This window comes from Stenella coeruleoalba (genome assembly GCF_951394435.1).
Source record: "Stenella coeruleoalba genome assembly, chromosome: 14".
NCBI classification, from domain to species: domain Eukaryota; kingdom Metazoa; phylum Chordata; class Mammalia; order Artiodactyla; family Delphinidae; genus Stenella; species Stenella coeruleoalba.
In genome coordinates, this window is record NC_137160.1 from 20,141,048 (window position 1) to 20,168,575 (window position 27,528).

At 37.5% G+C, this 27,528-nt stretch overlaps 1 protein-coding gene across 2 annotated transcripts in view; it reads left to right on the plus strand.

Moving 5' to 3' along the window:
- Positions 1-27,528, plus strand: part of MBD2 (methyl-CpG binding domain protein 2) — a 77,416-nt gene that overhangs the window by 43,042 nt on the left and 6,846 nt on the right. Inside the window, exons 4-6 of one of the 2 annotated variants that reach the window (XR_013831302.1) lie at positions 397-520; positions 24,164-24,254; positions 25,563-25,607. Coding sequence is in view for 1 of the 2 variants with exons in the window: in XM_079942516.1 (XP_079798642.1) it covers positions 24,164-24,254; positions 25,563-25,740 (269 nt within the window). In the remaining variant the exon portion in view is untranslated. Of the gene's footprint in view, positions 1-396; positions 521-24,163; positions 24,255-25,562; positions 25,741-27,528 lie in introns of those variants that run through there. The other variant, XM_079942516.1, reaches the window with a different exon arrangement.

Below are 27,528 nucleotides of genomic sequence, written 5' to 3' on the forward strand. Positions count from 1 at the left end.
ACTTGACAAAACGCTTAAACTTTCCAAGTAGTCTTGCTCACTCACTCCCTAATTGCGGTCAAAAAGTTTAGGTACTTTGTGAAATTTTAGTAGCAATTGGGGTGAGGGAGCGGAGGGAGAAACATCGGTGCATTTTTTCTCTCCTTTCTCTGCCTCCTCCCACTTAAGGATTAGAAACACTGATTTACCTACGACCAGTATCTTTTGCTCTCGTATTCCCCTTTTAGATGTCTCACTCCACCTTTTCATGTGAATTTTGTTTTTCACTAGTCCCTCAAGTGTCTCATCTCCAGACTTCAAAAAGGATTGGGCCAAAACTTTCAGACAGTTGCTCTAGAAGAAACTACATAAAGAAATTCAGTTCCCACATCCTCTGTAGTGTTTTTTCCTCTTCAGGTGAGCCAGGAAAACAGAAGATATTTGGAGCCACATTGGATCAGCATCTTGCTATAGATGTCTCAAGATTTGAAGTTCTAAACTTGCTTTACTGTTGGTCCCCAAGAGATTCAACAGGGGCCATGTAAGTGTATCACATCCAATATAAAAGATGCGTACCTGCATGTGCCTTTAGGCTCTTGTCACCACTTAGGTTTTCTTTGGGCCATTCAGCTTTCTGTGCCAGGCTTTTCCCTTCTGTTTTACTACTGCACCCAGTGATAGCCACCAAACCACCGGCAGTTTTAGTATATTCATTCCAACAGGGAAGGAATTCTGCCATTCTGAGCTTTGCCCACCTTGACAAAGCCATTCCCTGACTGTGTTCTTTCTTAGATACTGTCTAAAGTCTTGAACATCTTGTCCTTTGGCTTTTTGGTGATTTTAAAATCGTTTCCTTGTAAAGGTTTTTATCAATTGAAAAATTTGAAAGTATGTAATTGGGTAAGACAGTTTGCTTCAAAAAGCCCAAAAGATAAAGAAAGTGGAATAACTAATAATATTAGTTCCATGTTGAAAATTTGAGTTGTCTCATTGAGAACAGATAGTATTTAGTAAATTTTATCCTCATCTTTTCCTTGTCAAATCATTCTCAATATAGTCTGTGAACAAATATTTTGGTTAAAGACAAACCGAGTAGCAAATTATGGTCATTTTAACAGGAATTTAATTGTTTTCTGCACTTAAGTTCAGTCACAGATTTTAAAAACAGTAGTAATTATATTTACTGGGTGTTTATCTGGTTGTAGAGATATTGGCAACCTAGATTTTTAAAGCTGAAGTAACCAGATTAGTTGCTTCTTATTCTTTGGTATGTTGAGTAGTTGTAAGTTTTCCTTCTTTAATTAACGTTTATGAGATTGTTCTCAAGTGAAAAGAATATGTCAAAAAAGCTAAATCATCTCCTGCCCCCACCAAAAAAACCCCACTTATGTCATTTTAACCCAGATCTTTTGAGGGTTTTTATCTTCCTTCTAGCTTTCAGAGACAGGAAGTGTTAAAATTATTTTGGAGGTTACTTCTCCAAATGTTTGCACTGTTTTTCACATTATCCTCTTGTCACCTGACAATTTTTGCTGGATGTTTTTGATTACACTAAGACATTAGTTGTCTCTCCACCTTCTTTATCCTGAACGTAAGAACTGAGATAATATTTGACTACTGTCTCACTAACAGGATTTCAAAATATAGGACTGTGCATTGAGTAAATGCAGGAAAATAGTAAAGAGACAACTTTGGTATTAATGTTTTTTGAAATCATGATCTGTCATCCTGACTACTCCAGTTTAGATTCAGGTTTTTAAGTAAAGGAAAGATGTTGATTTAATTATATTTTGACATACATATGGCAGATGACTGCTAGTGAGCTATTCTTGTTGAGGAGATAGTTGGCATAAAATACATAGGCAAAAATGATTCTTCCAATTTTGCCACCTTTTGCATAGCTTCATTGAACTAGATTAGTAATATAAATTGCCAAATACTTCATTTGGAGAAGTTATTCTGATCATAGAGTAAATAAATTAGACAGTGAGGTTTCTATTTTTTTGAGGTTCCTGCAGATATGTTTTTATCTTAACTGTATCACATTCTTTTAATAAGGTATTCAAGCTAGTGGTATTGTAATTCCTTTTGGAGTGTTGAATTTTGAGACCTAGAACTAGGATTTGATTTTTAGATCTTTTACCTTGAATCGGTTTGAAGTGATTAGTTTAGATGTGAAGCAATCATAGAAATTCATAGTTCTGTTTTTATATAACAAACATCATGTGCCTAGTTCTGTCTAATATGGCAGTCTAATTTGAGTTCTATAAAATATATAAATTATGAAATTCTAATGTACTGACTCCTTGAAAATGCCTTAGTTTTAAAAGGGCAAATTAAGGTATGTAAACAAAAGTGCATTAAACAGAATTCAGCAGTGATTTCTGCCTACAATTAAAATTATAAGGTAGAGATGGCATTTGTAAAATCTGGTTATTATAGGGTAAGTAGCCAGCCAGTTTTATATATACTATTGGCATATTTAACATGTACTTGTCTTGTCATTAGATTACAAAGAAATCTTGACTGGGGTGGAGGGAATTCTACCAGTTATAAGACTCTTATCCCAAACAGTAAGATCTTTGAACTATCCTTATTTGGCCAGATATGTAAAACTTGCCCCTAATTCTTTTTAATCTAATTGAATAGTGATTTTGCTGTCAAGGGTGTCTTTCCTAGCTTCCTTCTTTCAATATATGAAGAACTCACGTATCTGTTTCTTTCTTATTTCTTTAATGCTGTCATCTTTGACACCTTATGGTCTCTTGCTTTTTCTCTTTTTTTATCCTCAAATCAAAGAAACTTCAGCTTTTGAGCCATTACTTTTTCCTTTTAATTAAAGCCTATAGGCTTTAGGTGTTTCTGATAGTCTTTGAATATTAATTACATTTCTTACAGAATATTCTTTTTTTCACCCAAAAGTAAACATTTAAATCACCGAAGAAGTGGATTTAAATCTTCCATTTGATCCTATATTTTTTTCCTTTTATTTTGTTAGCTAATTCTTTGTTCAAAGGATATGAAACTTGCCTTTACTCCGATCCAGAAATGTCTTTTTTTTAATGATTTTTTTCCCAGCTTTATTGAGATGTAATAGACATATAATATCGTGTAAATTTAAGGTGTACAGTGTGACAATTTGATATGTGTATACATTGCAAAATGATTACCAGGAAAAAGTTAGTTAATACATCTATTACCTTACATAATTACCATTTTTTTGTTGTTGTGGTGACTGTGAGAACATTTAAGATCTCTCTTAACAACTTTCAGGTGTATAATACAGTATTGTTAACTATAGTCACCATGCTGTACATTAGATCCCCAGAACTTATTCATCTTACAACTGGAAGTTCGTATGATTTGATCAACATCTCCCCATTTTCCCCACCTTCAGCCCCTGGCAATCACCATTCTACTCTGTGTTTCTATGAGTTTGGTTTTTTGAGATTCCACATATAAGCAAGATCACACAGTGTTTGCTTTCTCTGTTTGACTTATTTCACTTAGCATAATGACCTCAAGTTTCATCTGTGTTATCACAAATGGCAGGATTTCTTTCTTTTTTATGGATGATAATATTCCATTGTGTGTGTGTATATACACACACGCACACATTATCCATTCATCCATCGATGGACAATTTGTTTCTATAACTTGGTTATTGTGAATAAAGTTGCAGTGAATATGGGGGTACAGATATCTCTTTGAGATGTTGATTTCATTTCCTTTGGATATATAGCCAGAAGTGGGATTGCTGGATCATATGGTAGTTCTATTTCTAATTTCTTGAGGAACCTTCAAATGTTTTCCATCATGGCTGTACCGATTTACATTCTTACCAGTAGTGAATGAGGGTTCCCTTTTCTCTACATCCTTGCCAGCACTTAAATCTCATCTTTTTGATAATAACCAAGAGTGACTATTTTTACATGTTAGAAGAAACTTTCTAGGTGAAAGGTAAATTTTTAAAATGTGCACTTTAAAGACATTGTGTGTGAAAAGTTTATAAAATATTTTAGTATTCAGTTATTATAACCCTGAAAATTGCTGTTCATTCCAGGCATTTTAACATTTACTCCTTCCTAACCCCTGACTGTTACTTCTAGTTTAGTCTTTAGTATAATGCTTTTATGATTAAGAAATAGATAAGCTAAAGCACAGAGTTCCATGGAGGATATTATATTCCTTGTCTCTAGACAGATAAATTGGCTGCCTGGGCAGAAGAAATAGATGATATGTTGTCCAGTATTATTTAAAAGCATTATTCTGGGTGATGTTGGAAAGATGCCATGTATATATACATACTTTTAAAACATTTCACCTAACATTGTATTATACACATTTAATCCATGTTTTATAAATTTGTGTGCTATAATTTTATAATTAACTGTATATTATTCCAAAAACTGTGCATTGTACTGGCATACAATTTACTTTATAATTTCCATATTATTTCCAGTTTTTCACCATTATAGGTAGTACTCAAGTGAGTATCCTTATGTATGTAAGTTCCTTCCTATATTTTTCAATATTTCCTTGGGCTAGATTCCCAGAAATATAATTAGTATGAATATTTATGATTTTTGATACATACTGGCAAGTTGATTTCCAAAGACTTGTACCAAATTAAAAGTCTATTGACAAATTATGTGCAGTTCAGTTTCAGCTTACCTTCTATGGTATTATTATCAATATTTCTTCTTCTTGGTAGTTCATTGTATAAAAACGATGTCATTTTAAATTTGCACTTATCTGAATATTTGTGAAGTTGAACAGACTAAAGCATTTGTGTTTAAATTTGCAAATGAGAAATGATTAAAGGATCTGAACAAGGAAGTAGCTTTTTTATTACCCCTCTGAACTGAACTTGACCATATCTTGTGACCTAAAGGTAATACCAATATCTGTGCTTCCCAGATACATTCCCTCTTACCTTCTCAGACAGCTCACTCAATGGATTATGTCAGCTACCTTTCATCTTCAACTTCTTTCTAAACTGGCTTCTTCCCCAAAGCATTTAAATATATTCAAATCTTCCCTATCTTAAAAATTTATTTATTTTACTCTGTGTCTCCTTTAGAATTCATTTTCTTTCTTTTCCCTTTACAGTCAAACTTCTTGGAGTTGTGTGTATTTACTATCTACTTTACCTCTTAGTTTTTATATCTCTGAAATACTGCTTTTGTTCTCACTATGCCGCTTGAACTGTTCTCATCAAGATTATTGATGATCCTAATTAAATTGGTTGAGCAAACTTCAGTCCTTACATTACTTGACCTGTTTTAGTATTAGGCACTCTTGAGTACATCTGCCTTCTGAAATATTGTCTTTTATTCTGTGACACTGTAGTCTCTTGGTTTTCCTCCTTCTTTGTTTTTTTCTCAATCCCCATCCTGTGTTCCTTCTGTGTCTATCTTTCAAAATGGTGGGGTTTCCTGGGGAATACTGTGCATTCTTCTCTGTAGGTAAACCCTCTATGGATGATTTCACTCATTGTCATGGCCTCAGTTATCATCTATATGTTAATGATTTCCAAATTTACATCTTTATCCTGAGCTTCATTTGTTTGTATCACTCAATCTACTAACATTGTTTGCTTAGACGTCTCACCAGTATCTCTAATTCATCTTCCCAAACTTCATCATCATCCTTTCAAACCAGCTCTTTCTTCTATATGCTTTATCTCACTGTATGTACCACTGCCCACTTGGCCGCCTAAGCCAGAAACGTGAGCATCATCCTTGACTCTTCCCGTCTCTTACCCCCAAATCTAATTAGCCAACAAGTCCTGTTGACTCTGCCTCCTAAATATTCACTTGCTCCATCTCTCTACCAAGGAACTATCATTTCATCTCTCTGCTTCTTGTCTTATTTTCTTCAGTTCTTTCTTTATATTGCATCCTGGAGATCTGTTTGACATAATGATCTAATAGTGTTATTCTGCTGAAAACGTTTTGATGATTCGTGTTAGTTTTTAGGTCAACAAAAAACCCAACATGACTTTTAAAGTCAAAACACCTAACATAACTTACAAAGTCCTTCATGATTTGGCTTTTGTGTATCTCTCTGGCCTCACATTCTTCCCTTGTTCTACAACTGAATCATGTGAAACTGTAGATTTTTGAATGTGCTATTCATCTCCCCCTCTGCACCCTGCCCTTGCATTCCCTGATCATATTTCATGCTGCTTTCTTTCCCACTTTAATTAGCTATTTCCTGCTCATCCCTCAAGTCTGAACTTAGATATCACTTCATCTGTTCAGGAAACCTGATTCATGAAGTCTAGGTTTAGAGACCCTCCTTAGTGCTTCTCCTTTCTCCTTTTCTGATCATAACTGTATTAGCTGTTCATTGCTTTATCCATAGTGTCTCCATTACGTCAGTGCTTAACACATATTTGTCGAAGTAATGAATGAATGAATTTTTTTTTTAATTCAAAAATCATGAATTGAGCCCTCAGCTTGCGCCAGGCACTTTTCTAAGTTGTGGGAATACTGCAGTGAGCGAAACCAAGTCCCTGCTCTCATGGAACTTACTTTCTAGAGTGATAGGGAGAGAGACAAACAGATAAATACATATATAATGTGTCATGGCATGGTAAATGCATGAAAACAAAAAGCAGAGGAGTGAGAGAATATATGGTCTTTGAAAGAAGAGAAGTATGGGTAGGACATTCTAGACAGAGGTTTAAATTTATTTATTTATTTATTTTATTTTTGGCTGTGTTGGGTCTTTGTTGCTGCACACGGGCTTTCTCTAGTTGCGGCGAGCGGGGGCTACTCTTGGTTGCGGTGCGCGGGCTTCTCATTGTGGTAGCTTTTCTTGTTGCGGAGCATGGGCTCTAGGAGCACGGGCTTCAGTAATTGTGGCACATGGGCTCTAGAGCGCAGGCTCAGTAGTTGTGGTTCATGGGCTTAGTTGCTCCGTGGCATGTGGGATCTTCCCAGACCAGGACTCGAACCCGTGTCCCCTGCATTGGCAAGCAGATTCTTAACTACTGCTCCACTGGGGAAGTCCCTAGATAGAGGTTTTAATCTGGCTCTTGTATGTAATATGATAACTGACTTAAGGCCAGGAGACCGTTGAAGAAAGTATAGGAAGCTAGGGCATAGATGATAAGATTGGTTTCATGCTGGTCATAAAATAATTGACAAAATTTATCTATGAATCAGCTGTGCCTATGAGGAGAGTTTTAAAATTTAACGTGACTGGGAAAACAATGTCGTTGACTGGAATGTGGAAATGTTTTTTAAATAATAAAATATGAATATAAGTATTAGAAAATGTATACTCTTAAAGCAGCTGTGGGAAGTAAGAGATCCAGGCAAAGGATGCTGGGTTGGAGCCCTACAGAGAAAGCCGCTTTGGTGACTCGTCAGCTTTATGGGGGTGAGAGTTGCAACTGAAAGATTTTATGTGAATTTTTTTAAAAAAAATAATGAATCCATAGATTTTTCATTCATAGTGACCTTTAATCATCATATATTTTTCTAGATCACTTAAAAATATTTCACCGATATGGGTAGATCCATGGCATTTTTTGAGATTTTTGTATTTCTCTAAGAAACGTAGGAATATAGATGAAAAAAAAAATCAATGCTTAAAAACTTGTGTTTCATAACAGTAGTTTTCTACTTTTTGTGTCTTTTAGTTCCATTTCCAGAAGCATTTAATCTCAATTCTGGTCACTTCCCTTTATAATTACCTCTGTATTTCTGAAGAATAAACTTATTATCCTATTTCTTTATTTATTAATTTTAGACATTATTTCTTGACTTCCCACAATGGTACATGAATACATAGTTCTCTCTCTGCTCCATGCTCCCAACATAGTTATATCACATTTTTAGTTAAATAGGTTAAATAGTCAGGGTTTACATTTTTATGACTGAAAGTTATTCATGGTTATGGCAAGTAATGTCTTTTATCATCAGCATCAGAATTCTTTATTGTTGTCAGTCTTAAGAATTGTATGCTACGTTTTCTTTATAACAGAGTTAATCTTTCCTCATGCTTGTTTCTGCCACATGCCCATCAATAATACTTTCCTTATGCTGAAATCCGTGGCGTTCCTTCTTGTGTCTTTCCTGGAATCACCTCTCCTCCTCTTCAGTCTGAACGCATTCTCTGGTATTGCTGTGTAGCTGTAGCTCTGAGGATTTTCTTTACTGTGCTTCTGTGTGGGGAGTTTGTTTTCTGGAATTCTGTCCTCCTCTGTCTCAGTAGATGCCTTCAGTTTGTAACAAATCCTCTAGTAGCTTTCTAATAAATAAAATGGGAGGTAAAGTTGAGAACCTGCACATTGGAAATAAACTTTATTCCAGCTGGACACAACCAAGTTTGTCTGGGTATGAAATCTTAGATTGAGAATCATTTTCCCTGAAGTTTTGAAGGCGTTGCTTCATTGTTCTCTAGTTTTAGAGTTGCCAAAGAGAAATTCAGTGCCATGCTCAATCTCTGTTCCTCTTTTATGGTCTTCTTTTTCGTCTCTTAAAAAGTTTAGTATATTTATGATTTTTAAAAATTCACTGATATGTGCCTGTAGGCCTTTTTTCATTCACCAGGCACTTAGTAGGTGATAGACGTGACTACTATCCTTTGCGTGGGAAATTTTCCTGTGTCATTTTTTCCCATTTTCTCCTGAATCACCTAACTTTGCATTCTCTCTTTGTATGAGTTGTGTATTAGCCATCTATTTCTACTTTTTCTACTATTTCTACTTTTTCTACTATTTCTACTTTTGTATTTTCCCTCTTATTATTGTTGTTTTACTTTCTGGGCTATATTCTTGATTTTACTTTTAGTCCTTTTTTTGATTTTTTTTATTTTGGTGATCATATTTTTAATTTCCAGCAGCTGTTTCTTGGCGTTTGTATATAAAATTTTGCTGTTCTTGTTTTATGGATACAACCTCTACTCTTCCCTCTCTGAATCTATTAATTATAGGGACACTTTTTATTTGTATGATATCTGCTTTTTCTCTGTTCCCTGCATTGACCATTCTGTTGCTGTTGTTTTAGTTTCTTTCTTGTTGGCTGTTATGGATATTCTTCAGTGAATACTGTAGTATGTGTGTTTGGTTTTGAGCGTATGGAGGAGTAGAAGTGCTGGGTCCTAGAGTATGCATATGTTCAGCTTTATTAGATGCTACCATATAGTTTTCCAACGTGATTATACAAAGTTACCCTTCTACCAGTAGTGTGCAGTTGCTTCAAATTCTTGTCAGCACTTGGTATTATCAGTCTTTAAAAATTTGAACATTCTGGTATGTGTTTAGGTGTATTTGTTACAATTTTAACGTGCATTTCCTTGGTATTTAATGATACTGTGCACTGTTTGTATGTCTGTTGGCTGCATAGATACCCTTTCTTTTGAAGTGCCTACTCTTTTATGCATTGTTCTGTTATGTTGTTTATCTTTTTTTCATTGACTTGTGGGAGTTCTTTGTATATTCTGAGTATCAGTACTTTGTCAGATATATCTATCACACATATCTTCTTCCAGTTTGTGACTTACCTTATCCACTTCCTTAATGGCGTTTTTTGGTAAGTGTAAGTTCATAATTTTAAGAGAGTTGGGAGGTGGGATAGAGCCTGGGAGAGTGTGGGGTGGGGGCTTCTGGGGTACTAGTGATATTCTGTTTCTTAATCTGCATGGTAGTTACATGAGTGTTTACTTTATGAAACTCCAGTGAGCTGTATACTTATGTTTTTTTTACACTTTTCTGTACGTAATACTTCAGTGATGATTTACAAAAAGTAAAGGATATACTTTATCAGTCTCTTCCTTTTATTTCTGTGACATGTTTAAGAAATTTTTGCTTACCCCAAGGTTATCAATATATTCCCCGTGTCATCTTCTGAAAGCTTTGTTTTACTTTTGCATTTGGGTCTATGATCCATCTGGAATTGACTTTTGTGTATGATGTGAGGTAAACTTATTTTTTTCCCATATGGATATCCAATTGATCCAGCACCATTTACTGAAAGACCATTCTTTTTCTGTTGCTTTGTGTTGTCACCTCTGTCATAAATGAAATGTATAAGTGTGAAAGTCTTGTGAAAGTCTGTTTTTGGTCTGTTCTGCTCCTTTGCCCTATTTGTACATGTGAATCTGTTTCTACACTCTGTTTTATTTCATTGGTCTGTTTGTTGTTTCTCAATACTGCACTCTTTTAATTGCTGTAGTTTTATAAAAAGTCTTGATATCTGGTAGTGTAAGTTTTCCAGCTTTCTTATTCTTCATTTAAGATTATCTTGGTTAGTCTTGGCTGTTGGCATTTCCACATACATTTTATTTTATTTGTTTATTCATTTATTTAAAGTTTTTTTTTTTGATGTGGACCTCTTTTTGTGTGTGTGGTTCGTGGGCCTCTCACTGCTGTGGCCTCTCCCGTTGCCGAGCACGGGCTCCGGACGCGCAGGCTTAGTGGTCATGGCTCACGGGCCCAGCTGCTCCGCGGCATGTGGGATCTTCCCGGACCGGGGCACGAACCCGTGTCGCCTGCATCGGCAGGTGGACTGTCAACCACTGCGCCACCAGGGAAGCCCGATGTGGACTATTTTTAAAGTCTTTATTGAATTTGTTACAATATTGCTTCTGTTTTATGTTCTGGTTTTTTTTGGCCACGAGGCATGTGGGATCTTAGCTCCCTGACCAGGGATCAAACCCGTACCCCCTGCATTGGAAGGTGAAGTCTTAACTACTGGACCACCAGGGAAGTCCCCCACATACACTTTAGACTCAGCTTGTCCAGTCTTCTTCAAAACCTGCCAGGATTTAAATCTATAGATCAATTTGGGGGAGAATTAACATTTTTACAATATTAAGTCTTACAATTCACTAACCTGGTATATCCCACCATTAAGATTTTATAGTTTTCAGTCTAGACATCTTACATCTTTAATTGATTTCTAGATATTTGATGTTTTTTGATGCTATTCTGATTACATATAAATTTTTTCTAGTTATCTGTTGCTAATATGAAGAAATAAGCTGAATTTTGTATATTGACTATGTATTCAGTTATCTTCCTAAATTCATTTATTAGATAGTGAGTTTCTCCAACTTTGCACATGAACAAACATATCATCTGCAAACGAGAGTTTTATTTCTTCCTTGTCAATCCTTAAACCTTTGATTTCTTTTTTTCCGTGTCTTATTTCACTGGCTTGGAATGCTAATACGATCTTGAATAAAAGTGATAGCAGACATCCTTGTCTGTTATTGTAATACCAGGGAACGTTTTTAATGATTCTCCATTAAATATGATGCTTGCTGTAGGTTTTTTGGTAAATACCCTTTGTCAAATTAAGGAAATTCACTATATTCCTAGTTTACTAAGAATATTTTTCATGAATGGGTATTGAATTTTATCAAATTATTTTCCCTACCTAGTTAAATGATATAATGATCTCTTTTATGTTAATAGGGTGAATTACAGTGATTGGTTGATGTGGTAAATTGCAAGACTTGACTTTTTTAGATGGAAAAACCTTTAAACATACCTTGAATTCCTGGATTAAGCTCAGTGTGGTCATGTTGTGTTATCACTGTTTAGATTTGGTGTTATTTTGTTTAGGATTTTTTGCACAAGAGAGATTGATGTGCATTTTTCTTTTCTCATAATTTTCTTCTCAAGCTTTAGTATCAAGGTTTTGCTGGCCTTGTAAAATAAGCTGGGAGGTGATCTCTCTTTTAATATTCTCTGGAAGAATTTGTGGAAGATTGGTACTTTTCTTTAAATGTTTGGAAGACTTAATTGTGAAGTCATCTCAGCCTAGTTTGTTGTTGTTGTTTTTAAGTGGGAGGCCTTGAAATTGCAGATTCAATTTATTTAATGAGTACATGGATGAATATTCATAGTTCCTATACCAACTTTGAGAGCATGTTTTTCTAGGAATTTGTGCATTTCATAATTTTCAAGTTAATGATATAAGGATGTTCATAATATTTTCTAGTAATATTTTTAATGTTTGTAGTATCTGTGATACCCTCTTTTCTCTGATGTTGGCAGTATCTAGGTGAAAGGTGGAATGAAGTACTGGGGAGAGCTTTCTTAACAAGTTTTGAACTCAGTCTATACATGCACATTTCCCCATGGAAAACCAAACTCCTACTTTTATCATCAAATGTATTAAGATAATATTTATTTTATGGAAGTTAGTTAATTATAATGGGTTAAGCTTTGTCTTATTTGACACTTACTGCCTTGAAGTAATTTTCTAGTAATATTGGAACCTTTGTTTTCTCATTGTCTATATTTGCTTTCTATTTCTTTACTCTTTATTGTCAGCTTTTTGAGTCCCTTTATTTTTAGAAATTTTTTTTTTCCATAAAACATACAGTTGATTTTTTTTCCTATCTGATCTGAGGGTCTTTTTTTCTTTTATAGCTGAGTTGACCATTATATTTATTGATTTTATAGATATGTTTGGTCTTGATTCTATCATTCTATTTATATACTGTTTTTAATATTTTATTGTCATTTTCTGATATTAATATTTTTGTTCTGAGGTCTGGGTTTTCCACTTAAATTCATACTTCTGATAATTTTGAGGATTTGTAACCTGATTTTAGTTCTAGTCATTGCTCAGTGTCATGTTTTAAATAGTATGTATGTACTTCTATTTCTTGATTTACTGATATTAAAAAGGAAATAGTATCTATTAATGTCCCACTATAAAAATGAGGAATTACTTTATACTATTGAAATTAGTTTCAGGGAAGCTCTTCTGAAGGGCCTCTCTTCTGATAGACAACTAGTGATAGCTCTCTATCAGAGATTAAAGTTCTTGCACTTGAGTGGGTTTTGAAATCATTAATTCATTTATTAAACAGAGTATATTGTTGCTTCTATTACAGGTGCTGTACAAACACACAAATCAGTCATGCATCTCTCCTTATAAAACTTTCAATCTAATAAGGGAAACAAACACTGAACAAATAATTTCAACTGTGTGGAAATGTGACATACAAGAAATAAAGGAACATAGCTACATCCTTATATGGACTTACATATTAATAAGAAAATTGTTACAACTTTTCCTGTGGGAGTAACACATGAAAAACTTATAGGCCTCATGAGCAAGTATTCTTATTCCATGGTTATCTTAGGGTAACAGTACCTTTTCAGGTACTTGGCAAGTATTACCTACCAACTTTGTGTAAGTGAAGTGGCGTTCATGACAGAGTTCAGACGAGCAGCTGCAGCGGACGGTTACTGCACCTCCATCCTCCTCAGCTCTACTGCCTCTTGCTTCATCCTTCCATCCTCTCCAGCCCAAATTGTTATCTTTTGCCTTCACAAGTGATCTCACTGTAGTTTGCACAGCCACATGAGTCAAGCTTTTCCTTGATTTACATAATAATTTTCTTGTCGTTATCTAGCCCTTTCTTCCTAGCCCACTACCCCAAAATAAAAGGGTATCTCATGTTTGTCTTTTGATGTTTGCAGGCCGTGGTATTTAAGTTAAGTTGTTGTTTTTGCTGACCAAAACTAGCAACTCAGATATCATATGGGGTTGATCTGAAATAGAGCAGTTTATAAACTGGACAGCAAATTCCTTCTGGGCAGGAAACATTGTTCTTCTGTGTAGCCCTAACCCAGTGTCTTGCATATTTAGCTTTTCATGAATCACTGAATATAAAGTACATTTTTGGGGTTTTGGTTTAGTCTACAAATACATGACAAGATCCTTTGTTCTTTGATTAGATTTAGCAAAAGCCTTAGAAAAGTGAATAAGATATTCATCGAATTTATGAAATCCTAACGTTGGAAAATATTCTAAACAGTACAATAAAATTTTTATGTTTTCAAAGAACTTCCTCGTTTTATATCAGTGTTTATCTTCTGAGGTAGATAAGGCAGTTATTAGTACTTCTATTTTACTAGTGAAGATACATCCAAAGGCGATTAAGTGACTTCCCTAAGACAGCACATCTATTTAATGGTTGAGTCAGGACCAAAGCATTAAACTTCCAAACCAGTGGTTTTCCTGTTACCCTGTATTCCCTGTACTTAGCCACAAATTCATCCCATGAAATTTGAGTGTCTCACATCATGCTCTTGAGAGAGATGAAGACTGTGCAAGGTAAAATTCATAAAATGGTTAAATTTTAAAGGTAACTTTTGGTTCTTCTACTTTGCAAAGTATTAACACTTCTGTGCTCAAATACTTTAAAAGGTATATTACATCTTTTTTTTTAATGTTGATAATTATTTTGTTTTGTTCTGTTTTGTTTTAAATATTTATTTATTTATTTGGTTGCGCCAGATCTTAGTTGTGTCAGGCAGGCTCCTTAGTTGCAGCTCAAGGGCTCCTTAGGTGTGGCTTGCTGGCTTCTTAGTTGAGGCACACGAGCGGGCTCCTTAGTTGTGGAATGCGAACTCTTAGTTGTGGTGTGTGAACTCTTACTTGCAGCATGCATGTGGGATCTAGTTCCCTTACCAGGGATTGAACCTGCGTCCCCTGCATTGGGAGTGCGAAGTCTTAACCACTGCGCCACCAGGGAAGTCCTGGTGTATTTCATCTCATACATTTTAAATATTTGTTTTTATTAGAAAAATTGCTTATAGTCTTATTTCTTTGATAATTACTGTTAGAAGTCTTTTGTTTTGTTAGAAATCTTTTGTCAATCTGTTGCCTAACAGTAATAGAAAATACAGATGCATACAGAGAAGCATCATAAAAGGCAGACTTCCATAAGTCTTCTGACAGCAGGCAGTGGCAACAGTGAAGTAGGGCAAAGGAGGCTTGAATCAGGAATTGGATTTGGTAATTAGAAGGTTACTGTGACTTTGGGCAGGTCAGTGTTAATATAATAGTAGGAGTAGAGTCGAGGTTAGAAGGAAAGAATGAATGGAAGGTGAGGAAATAAGAAAGTTTCTCTCCTGGTGGAAGGAGGAAGACAGATGGTTTGAGGGAGATGTAGTTAAATAAGGACACTTTTTATGTTAGCCATGTTCCAGTGTATCTGTCACTTCAGGGGAAGAATTCCAAGGAGAGGAAGGGGTAAAATGGAAAGTGTGAGAGGAGGACTTTTTAAATTGATGGGCGGGATCAGAAGGAGGCAGGAGAAGATATGACCAAGCATCATTGTAGAGAAGCTGTCGGAAAGGCAGCAGGACACCTATTCCTCTGAGACAGGAGAAAAGTAAAGGAAGGGCGAAATGGTCCAGAGGCGATCTGTGGGGCAGGGAGGGTAACTGAAGAAATTCGGGGCCTTTAGGCTTCAGTTGCTGGTGTTTCTAGTCAGCTGTGGAGTCAATTATTACAGGCTTCTTGGCTTGGAGCTAATATTCAGCTTGTGGTATTTAAAATGAGCAATAAGAAATAGAAGTTTGGATATATAGCAGTTTTAGATGAATTTAGTTTCATTATTGAAATCTCAGTGTGTTCTATATAGTCAGTTTGATTTTTTCTAATGGAGATTATAATTTCAAAAGGGAAGGGAAGATGTAATTTAAGACAAGATATGAAAATTATATGAAGATCTAAGTTTTAAGTTTCTGTATGGCTCAGTTTGGCGGGATGCTTTTTCCCTGGACTTTTAATTTAATATTGGCCAGGCCCCACTGATAGCTACATACTAAGAATTTGTGGAAGTTAAAAGGTTCAAGATCAACCCATGGTTCTATTTTGTTACCATACCTATATTTGAACACCTGAAGTCATTCTGAATGGAGCTGTGTTTTTCTCAGTAGTCAGTGACATCTTTGCACATACATATGGTCTCTGATCCTGTGGTAATAATAGAGAACTCCCTCTAAAATCTGTACACACAGATGCTTTTCAACTTACAGGTTGGGATATAAGATGTCGTGTTTCAGTCATTTGGAACTCCACATCTTCCAATAGAAATATTATAAATGGTTCTAGTGTCCTAGACCAGCCCATAAAAGACAATTAAATCTAAAGTGTGTCTGAATTACTAAAAATAATTACTGTTTATAACCATGTTTCTATCAGGAAGTGTGTTCAATTTCAACTCTTAAGGTAAGAAGTGTTTCTCCCACTTCTGCTTTATCTTACTCACCCCTTGGCTGTCTGGCAGTGACGAAAGAGGCACCCAGCTCCAGGCCACTTAGTGTGGTTCTGGTAAGGCCCGGGAATGGAGAGCTGGGATAGAGACTCTTTGAAAGTCAAGAAAGGGGCTGGTGTGGTGATGCATATGCCAGGGGAGGGTCTCCCTTCTGTCTCAGCTGTGAGATCTGGGCCCCTGCCACTGTAAACCTCCTGTCTCCTCTCCCCTTTCTCTTTCTCTGGACCCCTGGTTCTTAGCCAGACCTGATTTTCTCCTCCCGCCCCGACCCCAAATACCTGGGGAAGTTTGGCAGTGTCTAGAGACATTTTGGCTGTTATAACTGGGGTGGTGCTACTCGTATCTAGTGGGTGTAGACCAAGGATGTCGCTAAACATTGAGAACCAAGAATTATCCAACTTGACACGTCAGTAATGCCAAGATTGAGAAACTCAGCTCTAGGCTACTGCCACTGGTTTGAGATTTTTGCCTTCTTGCTTCACTGAGGAACAGAAATGTCGTTTGTTTCCAGATTCTTTTCTACCTTCTGTTCTTGAAACAAGCTCATAGCCTTTTGAGGTTTCTCTAAGGGCTCTACTATCATCACAAGATGGAAATAGATGGAGTAAAAATAACAAGAAAATTACAGTTTCAGGAAATCTTAATGAAAAGCTTCCATGTTATCCACTCACTGTACTTTAAATAGAACAAAATTCTCATCCCTCTTTAGGCTTCTGTCCTTCTTCCCCATTATGGTTTCCTCATTCCCTGGGCTTCCCTTCTTCCTACCGTACAGCTCAGTCGCAGAGGCTTTGGCAGGGGTCCTCTCTCCAGTCCTCCAAATGAGGAGTGACAAGAGGGAAGAGAAATCCTTGGGCTGTTTTGACGCGGAGTGAGGGGAAGTTTCCTTTGTTATTGCATAGATCCGGCCAGAACAATTTTCTATTGCCCTGCTACTTTTAAGGAATTCACAGAATGAGATTATACCACAGCGTTTCCCTAAGTACTGCTACACGGCACGGGGGTCTCCTGTCTCTGCTGGTCTCTCCTCCTTTCCACCCGGCACGGTAGTTACCATCCCTCTGGCTTCCTGGGCATGTGACCTGAGCAGTTCCTTACTAGGGCCCGTGCCTGGTCAAGTGCTGTGCTGTCATCATGAAATAATCTTAATAACTTTCGGAACAAGAGCCTCACATTTTCATTTTGTACTGGGCCTTGCAAACTGTGTAGCTTACCAGAGTTCTCCCAGCCAACCTTGGGCCCAGGAGGGGCGCAGACTGGCTTGGATGAGAAAAGGAAGGGGAAGGGTTTTAAGATACTTAGAGTAGCAAGAAGGCCCCCCGCTGAAAATCTGGGCGGGACTGGCAGACCGGAATGCATGTCTCAGTCTTCCTTTGTAAATACGCACTTTTCCGAGCTCTTTTTGCTGTGTTTATATTTGTTAATTTTAGTAAGATGACCAATTACTTACTAGGTACTATTGTGTGATGAACAGTGTGCTAGACGCCGTGGGTAAAACTAAGTAGTAAACTGATACTTGCTCTCTATGGGTTATCTTCAAGCGTTTATAAAACCTCCTCATGTAGTGTCCATAACCATTTGAGATTGTTTTTATTGTCCCATTCCATAGGGTAGGAAGCTGAAACGGGCTATGTTACTTGTCTAAGTTTATAAAGCTAGTAAATGACAAAGAATGGATTTGAACCTAGGTCCGGCTGACTCTGAAGACCAGTCTCGTTCACTCAGCTACTCAGAAGTTCAGTCTTCCTACTGTCCAGTTGACTCTCAAGTTGAGGTCATGAGTATACATAGGAGGTCAATTTCTTTTAATCAGTGAATTCTTTTAAAACACTACACAGTGCTTTTCAAATTAAATATAATGGTGGATGAAAATGTGTGTTTGATCCAGATGCTTTTCCTTGTGTTCATGAGAAATAGGTATTCGCATAAGTAACCTAAAAAAGTACTCTTACAGAAAAAAACTCAAAAGTCTTCCATTCTATAAGCTTCATAAATCACTCCATCTCTCCTGTTTTATGAAACATCCATTGGAGCTAACACTCCATTGTTAATGTGACTTATCTGAAGGAGTTTTCTTGGAGTACGGGTTTCTGTCTTTAATTTTTATCCACCAAATAAAAAATGTGTTGTTCAATGTCATTGATATTTGCGATTAAGTCTAAGAAAGTAATTTGTAGAGAATATATTTTATACCAATTCTTTAGTTTTTATCATGTGAGCTACCCCACATATATTTTTTTTAATATTTATTTATTTTGGGGACTTCCCTGGTGACACAGTGGTTAGGAATCCGTCCTCCAGTGCAGGAGACACGGGTTCGAGGCCTGGTCTGGGAAGATCCTACATGCTGTGGAGCAACTAAGCCTGTGCGCCACAACTACTGAGCCTGTGCTCTAGAGCTCGTGAGCCACAAGTACTGAAGCCCGTGAGCCACAACTACTGAGCCTGCGTGCCTAGAGCCCATGCTCCTCAACAAGAGAAGCCACTGCAATGAGAAGCCTGTGTACCACATTGAAGAGTAGCCCCCCGCTCGCTGCAACTAGAGAAATCCCATGTGCAGCAACAAAGACCCAACGCAGCCAAAAATAAATAAATAGATAAATAAAAATTTTTTTATATATATATATTTATTTATTTATTTATTTGGATGCACTGGGTCTTAGTTGTGGCAGGTGGGCTCCTTAGTTGCGGCTCATCAGCTCCTTAGTTGTGGCATGAGAACTCTTAGTTGTGGCATGCATGTGGAATCTAGTTCCCTGACCAGGGATCGAACCCAGGCCCCCTGCATTGGGAGCGCAGAGTCTTAGCCACTGCACCACCAGGGATGTCCCTTGATATCATCTTGAAACCCTGTGCCAGCTTTAGCCAAAATACATTACACGGCCAGGCCTCTTAATTCTACATGAGGAGGAGGCTGGCGTCGGCACCAGTCACCTGCAGTGGGCAATTTACACAGCATTACTTAGTTGGTAAATGGATTAAGAGCAACTTGACAATTTTCTTAGCAGCTACTGATCCTTCATCTGCCTTTGATTTCATGACTACAAGGGTCTCAGGCCTGTTACTATTAGCACAGAGCCATGCATGTGAGTGTTCTTCCAGAGCTTTTACTGTTAAGACCAGGACTGTTTAATCACACTGACCTGAGTTTTAATTCCAGCTGCACCGCTGACTAGTTGTGCACCTTTGGTGAGTTACTGTAGGTGGGACCAATGATGTCTTCTTCAAAATGCTGTAGGAAAGACCGAATTACTGTATGTAAAGTCCTGAGCACAGTGCCAGGCTGAAGGAAAGGGCTCAGTGGGTAAGTGGGAGTTGTCATCCTCCTCCTCTTATTCCACCAAGAGGATATGCCTGGGCACAAACAGAACTTTGGGCAAGCCCTTTTTCTGTTTACACCTAAATAATTTGGTATACTCTTAAATATACTTCGACACACGTCCTCCTGCAGTGAAAAATAGAAAGGCAAATATCTTCCTCCTGTTCTCTGTGAGGAGAGGATAGCATGATGTGTTTTTTATCTTCTGGTAGAATCAGGAATAACTCGGGGGTCTCGGTGATCAGTGTACACAGCCCTGTGTGTGTCCTGCCATTCTCTCAGCACAGACCAGACCAGCCTTTTTCAAACTGAGATCCCCGGCCTGCATCAGAATCACCTAAGACACTGGTTAAAAAAATAAAATAAAAGCCAGCTCTCTAACCCCAGACCTACTGAACAGAATCTCTGGGGCTGAGGTCTTAGAACATGCATATAAAATAAGCCACCCTGGTTATTCTTGGGTATAAAAACCATTTAGAAATACTGGCCCACACTCTCTGTCTCACTCCCCTGCCTTTGCTTAAGCTATTTCCTTGGCTTGGAGTAGTCTTTCCTCTTCTGTAGAATTCTTATACATTTTTCGAATGCTAACTCTTCCTAAAAGTCCTTCCAGATTCTCCCAAATTGGAAGTTAATTTTGTATCTTCATTAGTGCAGTTATTACAGTCTACCTCATAGAGTTTCGCTAGTTTTTCACCAAACAGTAAGCAGCCAGAGGGCAGTGATTGCCTGATTGCCAGTTATCCTAATAACTGTCCCTGGTGCCCAGCAAAGTGCTTTGTGTATAATGGGCACTAAAAGAGTATCTGTAATTTGGATGGATTCTCTACTGCTTTTTTCCAATAAAACCTTCTGTTCTGACTTCCTCCGAAGAGCACAGATCCCTTCAGAGTACGTATTATTAAGCTCAGGGTGATGGAGGACAGTCCTAATAAACATGATCAGCCTTACCTCCCAGCACATCAGAATTGGGATGTGTGTTTGTGTATGATATGAGCAATTGTTTGACACCCCCATTTCTTCCTCACCCTCATCTTTGGGTATCATTTGTAAGGCATGTTGAAAGAGTCTGCCAAAGTCCTAGTTATAACACGTCATCATGCTTGTCCTCTGGGACTCTAAGATAAAGTACTTGCAGCCGCGCTTCCACTGATGTCATAGAGGTGTTTCCTACATTCATGTGAGGAGCAAAGGTGTAGAGATGGACTCCACTTTCTAGTAAGATGGTTTCTCCAAAGCTGCACTGTCGCTGTCAGTGATATTTTAGGCACTCTTTTTCGTTTGGGACAACTTTTACTCACGTCCTGTGCTTCTTTATCAACTGGCTTGTTGGATAGGGCATTGCCCAGATCGTTGGCAATATAAAGTGATGCACACATGGGAGCTATCCAGTTCTCTTATATACTGGAGGGTGACAAAGAAAACATGATATCAGAGGAGGGTCTGATTAGTGGCGATTAGAAAGGGATGTAATAACTGAGAGGGATAGCACATTAGGGAGTTTCTCCAAATATTAGATCCTTAAAAGTCTTACATTGATTATTTGACCTCACACAAGGCAGCAAGGTTAAGCCATGAAAACTATTGGATTTGGCAGGTGAAATCAGATTTTCATTGGGTAGATTAGGATTTATGAAAGCAACAGTGTTCATGAAAGTATGGTGGAGAAGACAGCTGTCCTAGTGGGGGACTCCTTACAAATTTAGGGAGATTCATCTTTTCGATATTTCTGTCTTTAGATTTCTACTGGAAATTCAATAGAAAGAACTCTAGATTACCACAGTTAATCACCTAGTAAACACATGGAATACATAAATGAGTAGATCACAAATTTTAATTTCAGGCAGAGGAAGACCTCTCCCTTTCGCTGCACCCCTCCAAAGCATTCAGGGCTATAAAGTGACCAGAGATAACGAGAAAAGGTCACTGAACTTGGTGAGAGGAGCTGACTAAGTTTTAACAGTAAATTTAATGGAAATTCATGGAATAGGGGGTGGGGTAACAAAGTTGAACTGGGCCTGGGAGAATGGAGATAGTGCATGTTGATCATTCCTTGAGCAATTGGCTTGGGAAAAAAAATGGTAATTGTATCAGCGGGATAAAGTTTATGTTTATAAAAAAAAAACCAGTACAATTCCAGCACCCCAAGGAATTCCCTTGTGCTAACCCCTTGCAGTGAAACCCTCCCTCCACCCCTAATCCCTGGCAACCATCCCTATAGTTTTTTCTTTTTTAGGATGTCATATAAATTCAATCATACAATATGTAAAAGACTGGACTACTTCACTTAGCATAATGCCTGCTCAGTATAAATTTTAAACATATTTTAAAGTACAAAGAATCCCCCCTCTCCAAAACAAAACAAGCAGGAACCTGAGAAGATGGGTGTAGAGAAAGTGAGTTAGGGACATATTGAAATATAAACAGACATCTAGCTCATGAAGATAGCTCCAGTCCTCATGGAACCTAGGCAAGCTTGTTAGCTTTGAACGCATGGTGGACAGGATGGAGAGGAGGGCAGTGGTACCCCTGACCAGTTAAATATTTTCTTTTCTCAAACTAGCCTCCTTTCCTGCTCTGAACTTTCCCACTACCTCCCCACTTCTCAGGGTGGGTAGGGGCAGGGAGAAATACACACATACACACTTACACATTCATAAATACATGTATCTCCATTTTCATGGCATAAGCATTTCATTTATAAAGAGCTCATCAACCTTTCAGTTTCAACTTCGCATTTAGTCGAGGGCTATCAGATGACGCGTAGTGGTACCAGGATTTGTAATCTAGACCTGTACACTTGTTTCTCAATCCAAGATTTATTCTGCAAAATTTTTCTTTCTAAATTTTTTTTCCTTCAAATAAATAGGAATTTAAACATTAAAAATTATAGAGGGTAAACAATTTAACTTTTGCTATCTAGAATTGGCATTTTTAGGTGTAATTTGTTAGTAATCATCTCTGTACAAGGTTTTCAAACTTGGTTTTTGGCAGTGTTATTTTTACAAATTATATATATATATAATTTTATTATAAAAGCACTTACTAATCTCATATTCACTGACTCCCTCTGTATGCTTTTTCATTAGGAATTAACTGCACTTTCGTTTTTCTTGTTTTTTTCCTGTAGTTGTGATATTCAAAGCATAGATGATTGTTATTTCCCCAAAGAGGAAAAGCAGGCAGACTGTCTTGAGACATTTATCACATTCATTAATTATTACCTTCACCTAACTATTTTTCTCATGACGGTTGATATATTCATGTCCTCATATGTGTTGACCATATATTCTGCTGCTGACGTAATTTGTGTGGAGATACAAGGAGCTGTTAACCATATACCAGAGGTCTTCAAGGGACAGTGAAGCAGGTTACTCTTGGTGCTAGCATTGTGGTTATTATATAATCTAACATATTATTGTTCTGCCATAAATAGAAGTATTTTACTGTATCTTTTCTTGTCTGGAAGGCGATTATTTGATACTTTTCATATATCCTGAAGTTAGAATATAAGCCTGAAGAGCCCTCAGAGTGGTCAAAATTTGTTAAAAGTAAATGTAATGAACCTTATTCCTACTCTGTGACAGGTGTTTACATATATTGCTTTATTTAATCTCCACAGTAATCTTACGTGATAGTCATTGCTGCCACATTTTACAGAAGAGGAAATTGAAACTCTGGAGGTCATAGAACTTGTCCAGGGTCATACATCTATAGCTGGGCTCTCAACTTGGGTTTGTGTGTCAGTCAAGATCCTGATTCTGAGTCCATTTACTCCCACATTCAGTCATTCACACAAATATTTTTTCAGTATTTACCACATGACAGGCCCTGGGTATCCAGGGTTAAAGACAGGTATATCGAATCCTGAGGAATTCCTTTATCTGTTTTTTGGGCTGTAGTAAATATGAAGCAGACTAGAAAAGAGATGAGGCTTAAGGACAAAGACACTGTCTATCTTATCTGCTGTTGCATCCACAGGACAAGCACAGCACATAGTAGAAGCTCAATAAATACATGTCGAATGGATGAATGTTATTAGTGAGAAGTAATAGCCAACTAGGAGAGAGAACTAAGTGTAGGAAGGGTATAAAATCAAACAGAACTGTCCTGGACCATTTAGTGTTTGAATAAGCAATTGCGTACCTCACTAGCCCCAGAGGGTGTGAAGAGACTTCAGTGTGCTCACTGGTGCCAGAAGGATGACCTGGGGCCCCCGAGTGGCTAAGGCGACCCAGGCTTTGTGCAACAGGAAGAGAGTCACTCATGAACATTACATCCTGTTTAAAAAGCAAGGAAGTATGTAAGACATTTTAGGCAAGTTTCCATTAAAAAATGGCCTTTTCCCCTTAAAGTATGCTAAAGGGCTAAACTTCAGTGTCTTGGAAAAATCACATAGATGGAGGAGTTATTTCCCAAACAATATTGGATTAAGAGGTATTACATAATATAGTTTTTTTCTTTCCTGGTAAATTATAACATTAAATTTTCATGCCAAATGAATCTTTAAAAAATTCAAGTTATACTCTTTGGAAGATACCTTATAAAGGACTATATATAGTACATAGCACATAAATATCTATTGTATGTAACAAGTGAATAGGTTGCATAGAATAACAAAAGTTTTTGAGTAATACAACTTGAAAGAATTATGATGTGTTGAAGTCATGTTTGGAATATCATTTAGCTTTTTGTAAGGAAAAAGTGGGGAAATTAGGAAACTATTGAAATGATTTCAATTTCATTATTCAACAGCATCGATGCGCTACTTTCTTGTCCCAAGAATGTATCTATTAACAGTGATGTTTTGCCTTACAGCTTTTCTGGGAGAAGAGGCTACAAGGACTTAGTGCATCAGATGTAACTGAACAAATTATAAAAACCATGGAACTACCTAAAGGTCTTCAAGGTATTATCCAAGTTCAGTTGAGAAGTACCTACTATGTGCCAGGCTCTGTGTTAGATGCAGTGGAGTCAGACATGATTGAGACAAGTCTTTGCTTTGGGGACTGTATGCCTTGCTGGATGAGGTACCTCTTGGGTTTTAGTAAACCCAGAGGAAATGTACCTGAAAAGCTTGTATGTTGCAGGAATGCGTCAGGGCAGTGTCTTACTTAAGAGTTTTTTCTGCGTGTACATTTTGGCTTTAGGTTAGTTAGGTTCATCATGTAAATTAACGCATGTTCTGCTTTTAGAACCAAATGCAGCTGAATGATAGGATGTCCCAAGCTTCCTGCTCAAAGCAGCATCTGGCCCCAGCACATGCTCTTTCTGTCCTCCTCTTATCAAAAGAGCAGCCAACAGCTCTCCTTCTGCCTCTCCCTCCACAAACTGCTGCTGCAAGTAGCAGTGGGAGCAGATGCCCATTGGTCCAGTGACAGGAGTGAGTGGGATCTGGGTGGAGAGCTCAGCTGCTGGTGTGCTTGTCATATCATATGTTAATTCCAACTTCTAGAGAAGCATTATTTTTCAAGTATTGGAACTTTGGCTTCTAAAACTTGATACATTGTGGATTGCTCAAAAATCCTCATAATTCATGGTTAGAATATTGTCTCATCCCTCTATGCTCTTGGAAATTATTGCTTTAACTGGTTTAACAAGTTTAGGACTTTAAGCAATGCACTTAAATGTAGCCATGGTTCCAGTCTCCTACATGTAGTCAAGGTGTGCAGTTTTTAATTCTGTTAATTTGGATATTTTGTTAGGTATTTGAAAAACCTGTTAAAGGTGCAGGTACAGCATACTTGCATTGGCTTTTCCTTTGAAATCCCTACATAAGAAAGATAAGTTTTGAGATATGGCTAGAAATGAATGTTAAACAGCTACAGGGGAAACTATTCCAGGATCCTAGGGATACATTAATAGGGATACTGGAGTGTAATATGACCTTAGAAGAGACTTAGATATTAAAATAATTGAACTTGCTTGTGGAAATGTAGCCAACTTTTAAAAAGTTTAATACTTTGGAAAATGTATTTTTAAGTTATGTTAAAGTTTTATTATAATACTCAGGTATTTTGTTACTGTTTCTTTAATGTTAATTCTTTGGTGTATAATAACTAAATAGATACGCCATTATCCTTTGCTGCTTTGGCTTGTGTCAGTTTTAAATAGCTGATCCCAAATGAATATAAAGATATGAGTTGTTTTAGGTTACATAAGGTTTGCTCAGCACATCTAGAAATTTCCTTTAACTCATATATGTTTCTAATCGCAGGAGTTGGTCCAGGTAGTAATGATGAGACCCTTTTATCTGCTGTTGCCAGTGCTTTGCACACAAGCTCTGCACCGATCACAGGGCAAGTCTCCGCTGCTGTGGAAAAGAACCCCGCTGTTTGGCTTAACACGTCTCAACCCCTCTGCAAGGCTTTCATTGTCACAGATGAAGACATTAGGTAAGGCAGCTTAACATGGCTTCAAAAGCTTGTCTTTTACACTTGTTACATTTTATACTGCCTGTTAGGTTCCGTGGCACATCTAGTAAGTGATGAATCAATCAGAAGGAGCTTTTGTGAAACTAATGAAAGGTGATAGAGAACATTTAAAACAAATACATGCTTGAAAAAGGTAGCAGTGCTGTGTATAAGGCATATCATCACGATGATGTCCAAAGGACAGATCAGTTGTACTCTGTCCACATCATTTTGGCAGTGTCTTGTGAAATCTGGGGTTCTGCCTTTCTGCTCTAAGAACCCCTTCATTCAGTTATGCCCTTTGTGATTGCTGACTGCATGGGTTTGTCTGCAGTAGCAGTCCATTGCCGTGCTACTTTAAGTTCAGTTGTGTTTTCAAAATTCAGTTTACTCATCTTGATTATATTTACCTCACGTAAGCTCAATTTAGAGATTTATTTATCTCTACTTAAACCTGTTTCAAGTAAAAATTTAAGGTGACTCCAAAGAGACAGACACACACACACACACACACACACACACACACACACACACACACACACACACACACACACACACACACACACACAGACACACACACACAGTGAAGCCAGATAAGAAGCAAATGAGAAGAAAGACAAAGCAAATGAGGAGCGGACACAAGGTGCATCTTTTAACACCTTTTACTCTTTCTGAGGCTGGGCCACAAATTAGGTTTTTAGCAGCAAATTTTGAAAGGAAGACATATAGCTCAGATTGATAATGCCCAAGGAGTATAAGCAAACCATTGCTCAAGAGAAACAAAACTATTCCAGATATTTAAGACCACAAAGAAATTCTTATATGGGATTTATGAACTTCAGTATTATTACTCTAGAATGATTGTGTAGTATACTGTATTTTCTTTTTTTTTTTTTTTTTTTTTTTTTTTTTGCGGTACGTGGGCCTCTCACTTTTGTGGCCTCTCCCGTTGCGGAGCACAGGCTCCGGATGCGCAGGCCCAGCGGCCATGGCTCACAGGCCCAGCTGCTCCGCGGCATGTGGGATCTTCCTGGACCAGGGCACGAACCCGTGTCCCCTGCATCGGCAGGCGGACTCTCAACCACTGCGCCACCAGGGAAGCCCTGTATTTTCTTTAAATATAGGGCAGTGTGTACACTTCACTATTTCTATCCTCTGAATATAAACCAGAAAGCTTTACTGGAGTATTATTCCTAGACCAAACCGGCAGAAGGCACTTTTGAATTAAAAAATATGTATTATATTTGTATTTTTTTTGTAAATCCATGAAAGTTGGCATGAGAATGTTTTTAAATGCCTGAGTCTAGCTAGGTTTATAATTGGAAAGCCTTTCCTGGGTTTTAAAGTGGTTCCTTTTGCAAAGATGTAGAATGGTTCAAAGTTGCATTCAGATGCCTTTATTACATAGAATTTACGATCAGTGTTATTTTTTAAGAAAAACAAAATGTAAAATCAAGGAAGGGAATCAACTTGCTCTTTGGACAATTCTTACCTTGGAGGAAGGAAATTACTCAGGAGACAAGTTCCTATCTGTCTTGGAATGAGTGCCCAGTTAATCAGCAGGGATTCCTCCAGGTCATTATGGGGGTTGAACTGAGGTTCTCTGAGTGATGTCTTGGGAATGCTGACGGCTTCAACACCAGATCTTTTGACAGTGGAGGAAGCTGTCTCAAAGCCAAATCTGGATGCTTTCCTTTTAGGGTAAACTTGTCTAGCAAATTGTCCATTTGATTTCATTGTCATAACGGAAATTATTAAGCAAACATTTCT